This window comes from Canis lupus, chromosome 19, assembly GCF_048164855.1.
Source record: "Canis lupus baileyi chromosome 19, mCanLup2.hap1, whole genome shotgun sequence".
NCBI classification, from domain to species: Eukaryota; Metazoa; Chordata; class Mammalia; order Carnivora; family Canidae; genus Canis; species Canis lupus.
Window position 1 is genome coordinate 35333185 of NC_132856.1, and position 18793 is coordinate 35351977.

The window sequence follows — 18793 nt, forward strand, 5'->3', positions numbered from 1 at the left end:
CGGTTTAGCGCCTGCCTTTGGCCCAGGGCGCAATCCTGGAGACCCGGGATCAAATCCCACATCGGGCTCCCGGTGCATGGAGCCTGCTTCTCCCTCTGCCTGTGTCTCTGCCTCTCTCTCTGTGTGACTATCATAAATTTAAAAAAAAAAAAAAAAAAAAAAAAACAGAGATGAGAATACAGGGCCATTCAACTGGAAGAGGAGGGGTAAGACTGAGAATCAAGAAAAGAAGGGAAGGAAGCTGGTGAGATGATTGAATCTAAAGAACCTCACTGTTCCAAATGGATTTGCTTTGTTATGGTACAGATAGAGTAAACCGTCACTGAAGACTTGCTAGTTGTCAGTCACTGTTCTAAGCACTTTACATGCATTACTTCATGTTTTAACAAAATTGGCCTTGGTGACTCTGGCTGAAACCAAATTTCTGCTCTTTTTAACTAAATGAAAAGGTTAACTTAATATTCAAATAGTAGGGCAGCCCGGGTGGCTCAGCGGTTTAGCATCGCCTTCAACCCAGGGCCTGATCCTGGAGACCCGGGATCGAGTCTCCCTGCATGGAGCCTGCTTCTCCCTCTGCCTGTGTCTCTCCCTCTCTCTCTCATGAATAAATAAATAAAATTTAAAAAAAATTCAAATAGTACAAATAGTTCTGGCTATGGCTTAGATTTCTGAAACCAACTGTTTGCAGATATTTAAGGGGAGTTTTTAAATTAGTTAATTTCCCCTAAATAGCATTTCTCCAATATCTTAAAACATGCATATATAAATGCATAAAAACTGTATTATTGAGAAGGAGTAGATAATCATAGCCTTTAACCACTGGTTGTCCTTATATTATTTTACTTTCTAGTCCTTCTTCCGTCCCCAACTCCCATCTCTACTGTGAAATGTAAGTAATTTTATTGGTACTTTGGATTATAAAAAAAAAATACATGTTAGCATCTAAAAATATATACAAAATGTAAAAACATCTAAAAGTCACCTCAAATGACTATTTGCATTAACAACCATAGTACGAATTACTCACAGATAATAAACGACCTAAAATACAGTGCAAATTAATCAATAATAAATGATATACTAACATTTCAACCTAAATTTCTTTTGCTAACTGAAAACACCTATTTCATAAATAGTTTTAGTTGTAATTTTCAGTAGTACCTGCATGCATCAATTTTTAAACTTTACACTTAAAGTTATCAAAGTTATCATACTGGGGTGCCTGGGTGGTTCAGCCAGTTAAGTGTCCCACTCTTGATTTTGGCTTGGGTCATGATCTCAGGGTGGTGAGATCAAGCCCTACATCAGACTCCACACTGGGTGGGAAGCTTGCTAGATTCTCTCTTCCTTTCCCTCTGCCCCTTCCCCTTTATAAAATTATCTAGAACTACAGATTTTTACCAAATGCCTTTTTATCAAGGCTATTTATTGCCTTTCAATAGTCAAAGTGTTTTTGGGAATGTGGAAAAGTACAATTCAGATTTCATTCCTTTAGTTAATGTAAAATTACAACAACTATAAAACTCTTTGATATAGGCAAGTCAACCCTATATGGAACAGAACAGCCATTAGAGCCATGCAAACAATCTAACTTGGAAGGGTTCTGTAAGAAATGCACCAGTGCTGAAAATGTCTACCTTTAGAAGTATCCCTTTAGGCTACTACATTATTTTCAGAATACATTTGTTAAAAGGTAAATGTTCACTAGGAAGGAATAATTATTATATGTATAAAAAGAAACAACTCATAACTTCTTTAAATTTAAGGAGAATACACTCAGCAAAAATTAACTGGTAATTAATAAGAGTATTAAGATTCACTCTTTCAAGGAAAATAAGTAATATAGAGATCAAGTACAAAAGGGTTTATATATTCAAAGTAATGACACTTATGACTTACCTCTAAAATCTGACTGGCTCTACATAGTGGGTAGTCATCAGCCTGGACCACTGTTATCTGACTGGGAGACTGTGACAGAATGTTGGAAGAGCTAAGACTAGTCTACAAACAAAGAGAAAACAAAGTACTTTTTCTATATATAATATTAAACACAGGCAAAATTTAAAGGTCACTAAAATACTACCTAACAGACACCTGGTCTGTACTTATGTTTGATAAGTAATCACTTAGGTTTTATAGAACCTTGTAGAAGATACTACAAGGTCAATGGTAGAGTTTTGCGGTCATCTAAAAAATTGCAGAACTTTTTTACAGGGGCCTAAAGGAATAGCCTCAAGCCTCTACACTCACCTACAAAGTAAGACAATTTACACAATGCAAATAAAGACTAGTTGAGGTCCTAATTAAATTTAAAATAACATTTTAAAAAATAACATGAAAAATAATTTTTAAAACGCGTTATGAACATGGCTTACCATTTTAGAAAGTAAAATTAAAATGTATATATTCCATAAATGCTTCATTTTGATACTCTTACCTTAGACTGGCCAAGAGTTTGAAATTTTTCCCACACTATTTTATCACTTTCAAATTTTTTCCAAGGATTGTTCCATTTTTCAGAAGCTTCTTTTTCTTTCTTCTTTAAAGCAACCTGTTCATCTGTAAACAATGTCCTTTTTAAAAAAATGTACAAAAACTGTAAAAAAAAAATCACGTAAACAAATCATGACCTTCTTAAAGAGCCCAGATTCCAACACAGATTTAATCAAAATTGTTTCTTAGGGAGATTAACTCACAAGACAGAAAAAAATTTTAAGAGATATAACATTTAACTGAACCAAACTTAGATATGGCACAAATGGATTAAAAATGTTTATCACAATTAGCAATAAAAATCAATTTTTTCAGAACATATTTTATATTATGAAAATTATTCTGAGGTTCTATTGTCCTATAATGTTCCTTCATTTATTACTAAGAGACTGAAAAGCTAAATCTCTGGATTCAGAGAATCCTGGAATTAATCTAACTGCAACCACTTCCTATCTATGTAATTGTGGGAAAACTGCCATTCATCTTCCTAAACTCAGTTTCTTCTTCTGTAAAGAGAATAGTGCCTATTTCATACAGGGCCTAGCACAAAATAAATATATAATAAATGTCAGCCACTATTATTCGTAACTGCTGAAAGTGAAAAAATCAAAATCTTATGTCTAAAAACTGATATAAAAACTAGGCCCCACACTGAGTGGGGGGACTTGACGGGATGGGCACTGGGTGTTACGCTATACGTTAGCAAACTCAACTGCAATAAAAGAAAAATATACCAAAAAAAAAAAAAAAAAAAAAAAAAACTAAGCCCCAAATCACCAATAGTTCTTTAAAAAGTCAGAGACATATAAATTTAAATTTCAAGAAAATTAATGAAAGCATTACTTCAACAAAGAAAGATTGCTTTTTTAACATTATCAAATAAAAGTAAACTTTTCAGATAATAAAGCATAAAACTTCATTTCCAAGTAGTTCCATCCTACTTCAGAAGTTTGATTAGTTTGATAAGCAAAATCTTATTGAAAGAAAATATACAGACTGAAATTATGATATAAACACATCAAATCTCCAAACCTTAAGATACTACTATATATTTAATTTCTCCAACCTTCTGTTACCTTAACTTCCAACATCAAATCATTCCCGATTTCTTCTACTTATCTCTTTTTCTGTATCACCTGTCTCAGCAGCATTACAAACTGCCTCACAGGACTTTCTAGTTGAGTGGAGGGTGAAGCCCATCTTTATGTTTTTTGTTTTTTTTTTACAGCTATTCTTAAGAAGTACAACTGTTACTTCACCTATTTTCCAAATTCTGATACCTAGACATAAGTCTAGTCCAAAAAGAAGCAAGAGTTTCTTAGTTACCAATATTTTAAGACCCTAACAGAAGTGATAAATTTTTCTAAGGTCTATATGCTGACAAAAGCAGTAAGCTGGTTTTTGTATGAAATATACTTACTGAGAGAATATTAATGATTCTTGATGAGAATGTTTTAAAGAATGAGCTCAATTATTTTTATTTTTACTTATTTTTTAAAGATTTTATTTATTTATTCATGAGAGAGACAGAGAGGCAGAGAGAGAAGCAGGCATGCTGTGGGAAGCTCCATGCAGGACTCGACCCCAGGACCCTAGGACCACACCCTGAGCCATCCAAACTCAATTATTTTTAAATAAAACCATCTTTAAATCCATAGAATTTCTAGAACAGAAAAAGATGAAAATGGATTCTCACTCAGGAAATGAGCAAAGTTAGGAATCTTTGAGCTCCTGAATGATACTGATGACATTAATGCTCAGTGCTCACCTCTGGTCTTCTGGTATACACCAAGAGACTACCAGACAAAAAGACACAATCTAAAGGAATGTAAAACCACACAGCTTTCTTTCTTTTTTTTTTTTTTTTTTTATGATAGTCACACACAGAGAGAGAGAGAGAGAGAGAGAGAGAGAGAGAGAGAGGCAGAGGGAGAAGCAGGCTCCATGCACCGGGAGCCTGACGTGGGATCCGATCCCGGGTCTCCAGGATCCGCGCCCTGGGCCAAAGGCAGGTGCCAAACCACTGCACCACCCAGGGATCCCTAAAGATTTTTATTTATTCATGAGAGACAGAGAGAGAGAGAGAGAGAGAGAGAGAGAGAGAGAGAGGGGGGCAACACACAGGCAGAGGGAGAAGCAGGCTCCATGCAGGGAGACTCGATCCCGGGTCTCCAGGACCACACCCGGGGCCAAAGGCAGGCTAAACCTGAGCCACCCAGGCTGCCCCCACAAAGCTTGCTATATATTACAGCAAACTACTAGATGGCAAATGTTATAAAACAAGATTTTTCAGAATATCATACTGAAAGATATATTTCAACCTCAATGTAGATTCCTTACGGCAACCAACCTGTAATAAAAAGTATAGTAATTACCTACCAAGCTCTTTCTTCCACTGGGCTTTTTTTGCTTCCAACAAACTTCTGTCACGTTCTCTTTCGCCCAGAGTACTGAATATGTCAGCTGGTTTCCATACATTCTCTCTAGGACAATACAAAAAATAATAGAAATCTTATGTTTCTGCACAAGGTACTCCATAAATATTAATAAACTTAAATAGCTCTTAGTCTTCAGAGTATTTTACATGAAAGTCAAGGAAAAGCAAAACCATTTTCATAAGATGATTCCACAATAATAGATATGAGTTACATACATGGCAATTTTCTGCTCATACTGCTTAGATGTCTCTTGATTTTTATTTAAAGTGGATTTATTTTCATCCAGGACAGATGAAAGAGCCTCATTTTTTTGGAATACTCCCATTATGTTCTCATCTTTTGGCTGATTGGAAGTATTGTTTAAATGTAGACTGTCTTGACCTGGGAGGTAAAAATACAGGTTTCAAAATTAACACTAAAAGTGCATGTATTACAATAACTTATTTTGGCATACTGCTACATACTTTAAAAACACTGCCTTCCATATTGCCAGTTATCACCTCTCACGGCAGTCCTTCAGTGGGAATTACGACTCCCTTTCGTCAAAAGAGGAAATTGAGCCCAGAGGTTAAATGGTCCAGAGATATGGCTATTGCTATATAACCTCTTCTGTCTAATAAGAAAACAAATAAGCAACAACAAAAAAATTTCCATTCATTCTTGCTAACAATATTTTTACAAATAAAACACAAATCACAACTTAAAGAATAAATGCAAATAGATATATGAAAAACTCATTACCTTGACCTGATTTTTCTCATTTAGATGGGAAATAAATGGAAAACTTTTTTATGGACCACTGTCTCTATGCCTCCGTTATCTCTTTCAAATGTTTCATATACAGTGTCTTATGCCTGGCTCAAAAATTGTTCTAATTCTTCCTTAATGTGCTAGTTTTCCCAATGAAGAGAAAGTATACTTAATATGCATGTCATTATATGAATAGATAAAAATCTGCCTTCAACTTTGTTGATATTCTCACTCACTATACATAGTTTTTACTTTTTGCTCTCTAGGCTATAATTCTAGCATTAAACACTCAGCTCCCTCATTTTACAAAGAATAATCTAGACCAAGACAAGATAAATTCCTCCAACTTGAATACCTTGGGAGTGTATAGAAGCTACCTGGTCCCCGTATCAGTTGTGGAGCCTCTTCCTGGTGACTATTAACGTTATTTTTATTTATTTCATTACTGCCTAACAACAAATTTTTTTTTTTTTTTTTTGCCTAACAAAATTTTAATGACATTTCTACTCATATTAATTCCTTATCCCAAAGCTAAGGAAATCAGAAGGCTTTTAAAAATATAAAACAATGCCCTGACTAATGAAAAAGAAGACACATACTTCTACTACTTCCAAGTCTGTATTTTATATTGGTTAAAAAGACAGTGCTGACAATCCTCAGCATGGATTAAGGGTCAGGAAAAGTACAATGAAGGCATCAAGAAAATAATCTTTTTTGGCAACCCAAATCAAATATTCAAGTTAAGGTTCTTTTAATTTTGACTAGGAACATTACAGTGATATTTTAGCACATTTTATATAATTATTTTTCATGTAAGTAAAGCCTCCTGTATTTATTTTGTATTTTTATTTTTTTTAAGATTTTTATTTATTTACTCATGAAAGAGACAAAGAGAAGGTAGAGATAGGCAAAGGGAGAAGCAGGCTCCCTGCAGGGAGCCCAATGCAGAACTCCATCTTGGAACTCTGGGATCATGTCCCTAGCCGAAGGCAGATGCTCAACTGCTGAGCCACCCAGGCGTCCTTGCCTTCTACATTTTAAAATAAGCACAACAGCTTTTTGTATGAAGATCTTTATAGCGTTCACAGAGTTGGGTTTCTTAAGGCTATGGTACCATGGTTGTCATATTCTGATCATTAACCTTAAAATATAGCACATTGTAGCTATAAAAGTAATTTTGCATGAGAATGTTCTCTAGAAGAATAATTACTTTTTACAGTGCTACATGGTAAATTAGAATTTCAGACACATAGTTACGTAAAATCCAAAGAATAAGAAATTCTAAAACACTGGTAAAATTAATATTAATTAAAACTTCAGAAAAACCTTACTTGTTTCCTCCTTTCCATTTTCAATCGCGGAAATAGACTTATTTCCTTGGTTCACAGTCATTAAAATCTGTTGTAGTTGGTCTTGTGTTAGACACACCAAACCGCTCTTCGTATTTTCAGCTGTGATGTGTTTTTTGCAATGCTTCTGCTTAGCTACTACAGAGGTATTTATGGTGTTTCTAGTCTTCTGTATAGTGGGGGTTGCAGGTGAAATCTCTTTCTGGACATAAAGACAGTCTTTATCTACATACTGCTTGCATAAATCCTTAGTGGGTGAAAAAATCATGCTACTTTTTTCACCTTTTGCCAGTGAAGTTTCTGAACCCATTCTCTTCTTTTGCAAAAGTTTTCCACTCCTGATACATGTATTTTGTGTTGATTTTAGAATGTATCCAGTCTGTTTTGTTCTTATAGGACATTTTGCAATCTTGTTCTTACTTCCCATCTGTTAAAACACCAAAAATTTATTCTTTATAACAGCCATTGAAAAATCAACACTTATCATTATATCATCGGTCATGTCAGGCCTCTAAACATTTTGCATTTTGCTGGTTAAGACATGCACGATACACTAACATTTAACCTTTGCACATCTTTACTTGAAAGCTTCAACAACTGGAAATTATCATTTTATTTAGACATAATAAAGAATTTTTATTCTAGCTGCTATAGGACATCTCCATTCTACTCCAGTTTTGAATTTCATGTCATGATTATACCACTTAGACTACCTCTTTTCTTTATAGGTATCTATAGACCTGTAACTTACTTATTTCTTGAATAACTTGTAGGTCAATATCCCTCTACCATAATTCCTATCTTAATTATTAGTGCTTTCATATCCACATAGATCATTCTTCCAATTCCTTGGCCTCTCATTTCCTTGAACTCTGCTCTTTTTTTTTTTTTTTTTTAAGATTTTATCTATTTATTCATGAGAAACATAGAGAAACAGATACATAGGCTGAGGACGAAGCAGGCTCCTCGTAGGGAGTCCAATGCAGGACTCAATCCCCAGACCTGGGATCATGTCCTGAGCTGAAGGCAGATACTCAATCCCTGAGCCACCCAGGTGTCCCTTAAACTCTGCTCCTATACTTTATAGGAGTATATCTCAATTACTCATTCTCATAGTGATAGTTTATACTAATCTTGTAACTACTGCTCACTGTAATCCCTCCATAACCTCAAGTAGGGCACAATGACTACCACCTTTTTTTTTTTACCAGCTTAATTTCTTGCATATCCCAATTCTGACAATTCTTTTATTCAGCTGGAATCTATATTTATCCTACCACTTTCTTCGTGTCTTCCTTATCAATCTTAAATTCCATGATCAACCAAAACCACCACCATCTTCTATTGTCAACTGCTCTGCTCTGACATACATGCTTTGCAAATCCCCAGACTGAGAAAATCTAACTCTTCACCTACTCTGTGCCTGCGCTCAGAAGAAAAACACAAAGCCACAGCAACTAATTTCACCTTAAATACACAACCCAAAACAACAAAGAGGCCCTTCATGCTACCTGGCATTTCACAAATTCATTTACTCTTAGTCTTTTAACAATTTCAACTTTCTCCTCTTTCCCAAAACTCCAAACACTTTCCCTTTCACACTTATTCTCAGCTGAAGATCTTGATCACTATTTCACTGAAAATCTTATAGAAAAGTAATCAGAAAAAACTTCAAATTTCTATTACTAAATCTGTACCAGCACTAGTACTCATACAAATCGCTTATACTTGTTACTCATAGATATTCCCATAACCCTCTTTCTAAAGGATCTTTCTCTAGGCATTTCTTGCTTTCTCCCGAATCACCAACTATTTCTTTCCTGCTAGACCACATCTTTATCATCTTTAAAAATACATGAACACACTTTCTCATCTTCCACAATCCCATTCCAGCTAGGCTTTCACCCATATCACTCCACCAAAACTGCTCATCAAGGTCATTAATAACTTTTCACATTGCAAATTCAGTGACTGATTCTCAGATCATCTCACCAGACTTATTAGCAGCACGTGACTCAGTTGATTATTCCTCCCATTTTGAGTCACTTTCTCTACTTGATTTCCTGAGGACTCCACAATTCTGGTTCTTGCTGTTCCTCCTCAGTCTTATTGGCTCTCTTTTCCCCAGACCTCTTGAAGTTGCTTAGTCCCAGGACTTCTTAGCCTAATTTACTTCATTCACTTGCTAATTTCACTTACCCTTGTGGTTCTAAATATTATCCATATACTGATGACTCCTAACTAAACTTGTCTTCAGTCAGGATAGACCTCTCCTCTAACTTGAGGTTCCATCTGCCTATCCAAACACTTCCACTTGGATTATTACTAGCCATTTCAAACAACATGCCCAAAACCAAACTCTTGATTTCCTACATACCCCTAAATAACCTCCGCCCTTCAATTTTTCCATCTCAGCTACCCATGCCAAAAATTTTGAAATTATCAACTATTCTCTCATATGCCAACACGTCATCAAACTTTGTTTTGCTCCATCCCCAAAATATATCCTAAACCTGACCACTCCTGAACAACTCTTTTGCCACCCCTCTATTCCAAAACATTAGCTCTTGCCTGAAAAGCCTTCTGATTTTCTTGGTTCTGCCCCTGCTCTCTAGTCTCTCAACACAACAACCACAGTGAGTAACTTAATAGGTTAACTTAGATGTCACTTTATTCAAAAGCTTCTAATGGTTTCCTAGCTTGCTTAGGAGGAAAAATTGAACTTCATACAATGACCAATAAAAAAAAAAAAAATTAACAATCTGTGCACCCTTCATGCTTTATCACCTCATCTGATCTCATTTTCTATCTTAGCCACGAGCCATACTGGCTTCTTCACTATTCAACAAGAACCTTTAATTTTAGGCCTTAGCACTAGTCAATCCCTCTAACTGGGATTCCTCCTTCAGATTCTACATGGTTTGTGCATTTACCTCCTTCAAATCTTTCCTCCAACATTACCAACTCAGTAAGGTCTTCTCTGATCACCCCATTTAAAACTGTAGGTTTCCTGTTCTTTGTGTGTGTGTGGGGGGGGGGGGGCGGGTTGCAAGTTTCCTGTTCCACTCTCACACTTCTACCTATCTAGCACTCACTCCCTTTTCCAGACTGCTGTTCCCCTGAAGTGACTGTGCCTCTTCCCTTTCTCTTTTCCTCTATAGCGCTTTTCATCTTGTAACATTCTATATTTATTCTGCTTATTGTATGTCAATTCAACTCCTTTCAAATGTAAACACCCTAGGGTAGAGATTTTTGTATATTTTATCTATTGCTATAACCCCAATAGAGAATAGTGAATGGAACAAAGTAGGTGTTCAGTAAATTTTATTATCCTCAATGATACTATTTTAAAAACTGAATTCTATGTTTGTTCCCTGTTCCAAAATGTCCCATTTCTGTGGCACTGTTGATCTAACATCTCCAATCGGTAAGCATAGTCATCTTTAACTTCATCCTCCTTGGTCTTCTTTACCTTACACGCAAGTATTGGTCTTTTCTTCCTTTCAAATATCTTTTTCTCAACCATTTACATGTTGATAAGCCTAAACTTAGGTTTTCATTACCACACTACTAGATTACAGCCTGTTTATATCTTTCCTCTATTTAATCTACTGTACCTTTTGGCAAATCTAATTAACATAATTAAACAGTCATTCAATCAATATTAACTGTTGCTTTTTGTGTGCTCACAAATATGGAAAAGTGCTGGGTGTAAAGATTAATAAAATACTTGCTGTCAAAGAGTAAGGTAGATACCACATGACTTAGCCAGCTTATGATATCCCAACTCTCGTCTTTCAGTAACTTACATGATATACAAAACATTTTGACCAATTAGCCAAACTCATTTCACCTCACTTTTCAAAATGTACCTGTACTATGAGCTACTAGATCTGTTTATTATCATCTTCATCTCATCTACATCCTATTTGTTCCTGGCTTTAGGCTTTTGATAATACCAATACACTATAAAATGCCTTTTTACCCTCCCAATTTGTGGCTGTTTAAAAAAAATTTTTTGGAGGGGGGGGGACTGAGGGGGGAAGGAGAGTCTCACACAGACTCCCCACTGAGCGTGGAGCCCCAACGTATGGCTTGACCTCATGACCCTGAGATCAGGACCCAAGTGGAAACCAAGAGTGGGACACTAAACTGACTGCACTACCCAGGCACCCCTGAGGCTATTTTATGTAATATAACTTATCCTCTAAGAGAGAAGTGGCAAACTCAAATACCTACTATAAATTACGCTCTATGGGGATCCCTGGGTGGCGCAGCGGTTTGGCGCCTGCCTTTGGCCCAGGGCGCGATCCTGGAGACCCGGGATCGAATCCCACGTCAGGCTCCCGGTGCATGGAGCCTGCTTATCCCTCTGCCTGTGTCTCTGCCTCTCTCTCTCTCTCTGTGACTATCATAAATAAATAAATTTTTAAAAAAATGTTTAAAATTACGCTCTGTAAGAACTGGTTTGAGCTGAAGAACATTTTTCCACTTAAAGGAGGCAGGCATTCCTCAGAACCAGCCTATACTGCTATATAGGAATCTGAGACTACTTGCTAGATCATCCAGTATTTCAAGGAAACCAAAAATGTCAGATTTTACTTTAAATTTTCCAATTTTTAGATATTGACAACTCACTCCAGTTTTTAAAAACCACTGTGTGGATTAAGCAATTATCAGCAGATACACATAGCTTATATAGCTGAGCCCTACCACCTCAGTCTCTACAGCTCCTACTATGTCACTTTTCTTTGGCTCATACTAGCCTTTTTTTTGGGTCACTCATAGTTGAGCATTTCATTTCTCTAATCAGCTGCTTATCCAAACTGCTAAAAAGTACAGTGCATGCCATTAACATATCTTGAAAGTCTCTCATTTCTGTCCCATTTTATTCATTTCACTAACCACTACACATGTTCAGGAACTTATTAAGACTCTCCTTGAACTATAACTGGCTCATAACTGGTCTCCCTTTTACAATTTGTCCTTCACCTAACTGTCCAAAGTCCTATCCTACACACAAATTATACTATACAGACTCAATACTTTAATCCTCCCTACACAAAAATCGAGGAGTTCAAACTCCTTAAATATACATTTGAACTCTTTAAGACTGTAATCTACTCCAAGTTTTATGCTCTGTACTTCCCCAAGATATGTACTATTCCCCAAATGCAAATTATGCTTTCTATCTTGGTGTTTTGCCCACTATTTTCTGAGCTTAGAATACACTCCCCTACCTCCTTACCTATAAATACCCGCCTCATTTTTAAGTTCTAATTAAAATGTCACCTCCTTTTACGAAGCTTTCCCTAGTCTCCTCACACCACAAAGAGCTGCTCTTTGCAGTGCTCTGCCTTTTATAACCCTACCATGGCATATTTACAGTCTACTTGTATTACACAGTATTTACCTGATACCCCCACTTCCAGAAAACAAGGCCTAGGTTTTACTCTTTTTCTCTCAGTCAAGGAAGAATTAGTCAAGAATGGCACTCCACTAAAACTTTACAGCTTCAATAAATCATTGTCAAACAGAAACCTACTAATTGGAGCTCTAAGTAGATTTATCTTGCTACATTCCACTTACAAAAGAAAAAATACACCAAAAAATCTTCTAAAAGTTAATTAAGGGGGCAGGAGGGTGGGCAATGACCTGGCATGAGGTCAACATACATTCATTCAGCTCAATCCTGATTACTTTGGGGGGTAGGGGGCAGTGCACAGAAAGAGGGAGAATCCCAAGCAGGCTCCATGCCTAGCTTGGAGCCCAATGCAGGGCCTGATCTCACAACCCTGAGATCATGACCTGAGCCAAAATCAAGAGTGGGATGCTTAACTGACTGAGCCATCCAGGCAGCCCCTGATTACTTTTTGTAGCTAAATACCAGGAAAAAAAAAGAAAAAAAAAGAAAAAAACAATGAATGGAGCTAGCAAAAGATCATGACCTACTAAATATTCAATTATACTCAGATTACTTAATAATAAAAGCAATCTAGCCTAAATAATTCCCCAAGTATTTACTGGATCAGATGAATTTTAACAGCTCAAAGAGTCATGTCATAAACATTTTTATATAGCAAGCTGCTCTTTTAGCTAATTTTAATTCTACCAATGTTTTTCAAAATATAAACAATGTCCAATGCATTTGTTTAATACTGGCTGAGTTTACCATTTATATGGAGCCAAGATCCCAAGGCCAGAAAGAAGCAAAGTATTTTAAAATATAAAATATGATACCTAACACTAATATTGTATATATCCTTTAGTGTGTCACTACTCTGATTCTCTCATGTAGAAATACCTGTGGAAAAAAAAAAATCTTTTAATGTTTCCTATTTCCACAAATTTGTGAGAATTTTAAGCATAAGAGTTTAGAATTTGTAAATTACTCATGACACTGAACCATTAATATTTCTTTCATTTCTCCTCCTATAAGCTTAAGAAATTAAGCTGTTAACCATCTTTACTTCTTATTCCTTACCACAGATTTTAAAAATTGCAGAAGGGATTTTGAAAAGTAAAGAAAGTACTCTGACCACACGTGTTAAACTTGATGATGAAGAAAGTTCAGTTGTGTTTAAAGAGCATACTATGACGATGATAGTAATTCAACCTGTGAGAAAAGGGAAAAACAGAACTGTAGGTAGATGCTGTAGTCACTCAGGAACTTCTCCCAGTAGAAAAAGAAAAGCACTATGAAAAAAGAATCCATCAATAACTTACGGAAAAGAGAATCCAACATATAGCTGCAGAACTGAGATTTGGGAAATTAAGAAACAGATTTAAGCAAAAGGAAAAAGACAAGCACTACTGTTTTTGTTTGTCTTCTGAAAAGAGCAAAGAAAGAAATGAGGAGGATCTTAGCAACTCCGATAAATAAGGGAAGAGAAGCTCCTTGAAATAAAATCAATAGAGAAGGGAGACTTAAATTCTATCAGTATTTTCTTCCAGCTTTATTAAGTTATAATTGACAATTATAAACTATTTATTTAAGGTATACAATTTAACATATGCATACACTGTAAAATAGTCACCACAATCAAGTGAATAACATATCCATCACCTCACATAGTTACCAGCATCAGTATTTTGAAGTCCTCAAAGCAAGAAAAATAAAACGAAACAATTTGCTCTAAGACAGTAAATAAAGATCAAGATCAGCTGACACATTATTCTGGAAAAGAATCCTAGGATAAAATATTTCTAGACTGTTAATATAATCTTTAAGTTCAAAACTAGAAGATCACCACATATTCTAGGTTGGTTACAAAAACAATGAAATGTCTTCACAAATGTGGTGACTAAAGCAAATGCATTAAAGACATCAATGCAAGGGGATAAAAGTGAGAGAGAATAGAGCCGAGGAAGATGGAAATCAACTACAACAAGCAGCTTTTTATCTAAGATCTCAAAAACAGGTGCTGTATTTGTTAATGTAAATCAAATAAAATAATGAGTTGCAATATTTTAAGAGTAGGACCTTGGACACCTGGGTGGCACGGTCGATTAAGCATCTGACTCTCGGTTTCAGATAGGTCATGATCTCAGGACCGTGAGGGAGAGCCACAATCCTCATGTGGGGCTCCACACCCAAGTGTGGAGACTGCTAACAGTCTCTTCTCCCTCTGTCCCTCCCCCTCTAAAGTAAATAAATAAAACTTTAAAAAAAAATTTTCTTTTAAATAGTGCAGGAACAGGAAAAAAATATACTATTCATATTGTGACTAAAAAAGCACCCAAGATATATGGCTATATACCATATTTGGAAAATAACTTTTATAAAGGGCAGCATATGGAATTACTCTGTATCATCACCCATTTATGCTGGATACTCAAGCAACTTCACTTTGATTAAACCTGGAAAAAATAGCAAAGCCATCAAAAGCTCAGAGGTGGAAAATGCCACATCATCCAAATTGAGCTCTATTCAAGAAACACAAATAAAGACTAAGATGCTACAAAGAAAAAAAAAGATGCTACAAAGATAAGAGGAAAAGGAGGGCTACAGTTAATAATGGGAGGGTTGAAATTTCTGCTGATATCAATCTAAAACTGGAAAAATAGGGAACAAGAAAAGTAGGATATCGAAAAGTTGTTAAAGTGGTAATGTATTTTGTTGAAAAAGGCATTTTGGGGTCCTGAGAAAAATAATTTAAAAGGAAAACTATCATTAAGCTCAAGTACGATCTATTAAGGAGAAAGCAAAACGCATGTACAAATTTGTGAATCAAATACAGCATTTTGGTGTGGGAAAATGGAATTTGAGTATGAAAAGAAAAATATTTTCATCTCAGGAACTGCACTGTCCAGCAGAGTAACTACTAAATTTATTTTTTAAATTAAAAATTCACTTCCTTTGTCACACTAGCCACATTCTAAGTGCTCAGTAATCACACATGACTAGTGACTGGCTACCATCTTGGAAAACATTGATCTTAGGACAGTTCCACAGTTCCATCATCACAAAAACACTTACTGGGACAGCACTGATCTAGAGAAAGAGGTTCTGTATGGGTTTTTAAACTGAAAAATTAGGATTCCTTTTCTATGAAAGGACCAACCTGAAATCAAAAGAACAGTAACTTCTCACACCCTTTAAAATATATTGACAGGAATTATTTTTAAACCACTGTAAAGAAAACCACATTTTACATTCAAAAACAGTTCAGGTCATTTGGCTTACCTTCACAGAATTTTTTGATTTACATTCTACAAAAGAAAACAATAATTACTGGACTATCAACAAAAACATACTAAGGCAGTTATAAAAGAAATTTTTAATTAGCATGGTTTTAAAAAGATATTTAGCAGAAATATTAACCCCCAAAGCATTAACTTTAGGTCCTATTTGAGTGTTCTAACTTTTACAGTGTAGTTCAAGTATTCCTATTTCATTTGTTTATTTTCCAAGGTAAAACTATAAACAGATTAGAGAAAAAGAAGATGAGAATGAGAGGATTACCATAGTATACTGAGTTTTAAAACTAATACTAAAAATGACTTTAGCAACTGTGGTCTTACTACAAATTTAATTTTCTTGAGCAATACATCTTAACATGCACAGAACATAATTACATAAACCTCACCTAATTATTGTTTAGGCATCATATTAAATACGAAATACACTGGAACATTAAATTTTATGAATAAATACTGACAGTGGTAAGCAATGATGTATTCTGACTTTACTTGGCTAAAAATAAATCTGAGAAAGTTAGTCAAAAACATCTTTTCACAAAGTATCATTTAAATATTACTCTACAAGCAAAAAGTATATTAAGCTTGTATAATTTTATGTAGGAAGTTAAAAGTTAACATTTTAGATTTCTGATAACACATCATACCATATGGAGACAATATTAACTTGGTTTTTCCATCCAACAATTCAGTTTCAAGCTTTAAGCCATCTCTGTAAAATAAAATAAAGTTTGTCATTTTTAAGAAATAGCAATATTTTAAATAGAAATGGCATGCTCATTTGAATCTTAAAAGTAACTATGGTCTTTTGAATTCATATATAAATCTTGTAAATATTTTTTAAATCTTGAAAATATTAAACCATTCTTTTAATAAAAAAAGTTTTTCAATCCAAGATAAAACTAAGCTCTAGAAGGAGAAAAATGCCTGAAACTTTCTAATAATGCAAAGAATTCGTTATGTTTAACATGAAAAGTTATTTTTTTAAACTTTTCTTACTAGTAAGCAATAAATTCAATCATCATAGCACCACTTAACTCTTTTTTTAAGATTTTTTATTTATTTATTCAGAGACATAGAAAGACAGAGAGAGAGAGAGAGAGAGAGAGAAAGAAGCAGGCTCCATGCAGAGAGCCTGACGTGGGACTCGATTCCAGGTCTCCAGGATCACGCCCTGGGCTGCAGGCGGCGCTAAACCGCTGCGCCACCAGGGCTGCCCGCACTACTTAACTCTTAAAACTGTTTTTTTGCTGTTACCAAAACTCCTTACCTAAGTTACAGGAGCAAAAACATATCTAACTTTTATTAGTTTCATGATGATCTCATGACTAACCCATTCTATGGCAACCTACAGCGTTAATTTGAGAGTGAGCTATAACACTGCCACCAGGATTATTAACTTTTTTGAGTACAGTGACAGTTTGTTACTATCACAACAATAAATCTGTAATAAACTTTGGCTGCTCTAATTGACTTGTGCATGTCCAATGCAAGAGCACAAAGTAACAGCAGACACTGCCAAGGAAACTCGTACATAAGATCCTAATAAAAACTCCACTGAGAACAAAAATAGTCCACATTTAATACACGGTTTCCCAAAAGCGGGGCAGGGAAGGGGAAAGGTGTGTCATTAAACATCAAGAGGAACAAAAATGAAGTCCAAGAGACAGAATTAAATCCAATGGGCGAAACAGAGAAGAGACACGTTGGGAAAGGTCTCCCTGGGAACACATTTGGCAGCGTTGCTCAGTAGAGGACATCAAAATACCTCCACTTAATTGAGACAAAACACGGGGGGGGGGGGGGGGGGACGGGTTTTAAACCCTGTTGCAGGGCAGCCCCGGTGGCGCAGCGGTTTAGCGCGGCCTTCAGCCCGGGGCGTGATCCTGGAGACCTGGGATCGAGTCCTACGTCGGGCTCCCTGCGTGGAGCCTGCTCCTCCCTCTGCCTGTGTCTCTGCCTCTCTCTCTCTCTCATAAATAAATAAAATCTGAAGAAAAAAAATATTTGATTAAAAAAAAAATAAAAATAAACTCTGTTGCAGGGTAGCCCCGGTGGCGCAGCGGTTTAGCGCCGCCTGCAGACCAGGGTGTGATCCTGGAGACTCGGGATCGAGTCAGACGTCAGGATCCCTGCGTGAAGCCTGCTTCTCCCTCTGCCTGTGTCTCTCCCTCTCTCTCTATCGCTCACGAATAAATAAATTAATTAATTTAAAAAAAGCCCTTTTGTGGGGTTAAGACAATTCACGTTTATGTCGGTGAAACTGAACAAACAAAAGAATGAACCCAAGAAGTACGTCTGTTCACCATTACTGCACTGTCCACTCCCTGAGGGGACATGGTATAAAACACCAAGTTCATTTGATAAACGAGGTGCAGTGTCGGAACTTGGGGGCCTTTTCATCTTCTTTTCATATTAAACGTCCCAGGGGAATGAAAACCCTGCGACAAACAGCCCTTTTCCTTCAACCACTACTTAACAAGCAGGGTGTGTGAGGGGCCCAGCACTGGCAGCGACCCGGCTGCTTGCGTTGGCGGCGCGAAGCGCATCTGGGCGCTCCCCACAGGCCGCAGAGAAGCGAAAGCCAGAGCCGCACAGGACCAGCGAGCCTGGGCCCGGATTCCTCCCGGGAAGCCGCTAAGCTTTATCTCTCCATCTGCCCTCCCGCTTATCGCCTCTTCTCCCTCTCCACCCTGAGGTCAACGTGAGGGCAGGAACCAGGTTCCGGGCAGATTTACTCCGCGTTACCGTGTGGAAAGGCGATGGCGGCAGCGGCGGCCGAGGCCGAGGCCGTCCTGGGGCCCTCAACCCCTCACCCCCTCTCCGCCTCAGGGAGCCGGGCCGCTGACGGCCGCGCAACGTGGGAAGGGGTTCCACGAAGGGCTCCAAGGGACCACCCAGCCTCACCCGCCTCAGCTAAAGACCGCTCTGCTCCGCCCGGCTTACCCCAGGTTCATGGCCTGACCTCTCCCTCTCTCCACAGGACGCTCCAGCCACCTGTGTACGCCGGTTGCCGCCGCCGCCGCCGCCGCGCAACAAGCGCTGCGCCGATTGGATACAGTG

At 37.0% G+C, this 18793-nt stretch overlaps 1 protein-coding gene across 26 annotated transcripts in view; it reads right to left on the reverse strand.

Annotated features, from left to right (window-relative positions):
• The window catches only part of CCDC66 (coiled-coil domain containing 66), a 58937-nt gene extending 40144 nt beyond the window's left edge, over positions 1–18793 (reverse strand). For 4 of the 26 annotated variants that reach the window (XM_072785795.1, XM_072785789.1, XM_072785790.1 and 1 more), the window contains exons 1-8: positions 18677–18793; positions 16378–16442; positions 15717–15742; positions 7013–7457; positions 5147–5312; positions 4873–4976; positions 2438–2559; positions 1900–2001 (exon numbers count right to left, since the gene is read on the reverse strand). In XM_072785795.1, coding sequence (XP_072641896.1) covers positions 1900–2001; positions 2438–2559; positions 4873–4976; positions 5147–5312; positions 7013–7457; positions 15717–15742; positions 16378–16442; positions 18677–18687 — 1041 coding nt within the window. In that variant the 5' untranslated portion in view covers positions 18688–18793. Of the gene's footprint in view, positions 1–1899; positions 2002–2437; positions 2597–4872; positions 4977–5146; positions 5313–5395; positions 5545–7012; positions 7458–13270; positions 13335–13514; positions 13647–15716; positions 15743–16377; positions 16443–18676 lie in introns of those variants that run through there. The other 22 variants (XM_072785803.1, XM_072785802.1, XM_072785798.1 and 19 more) reach the window with 22 other exon arrangements.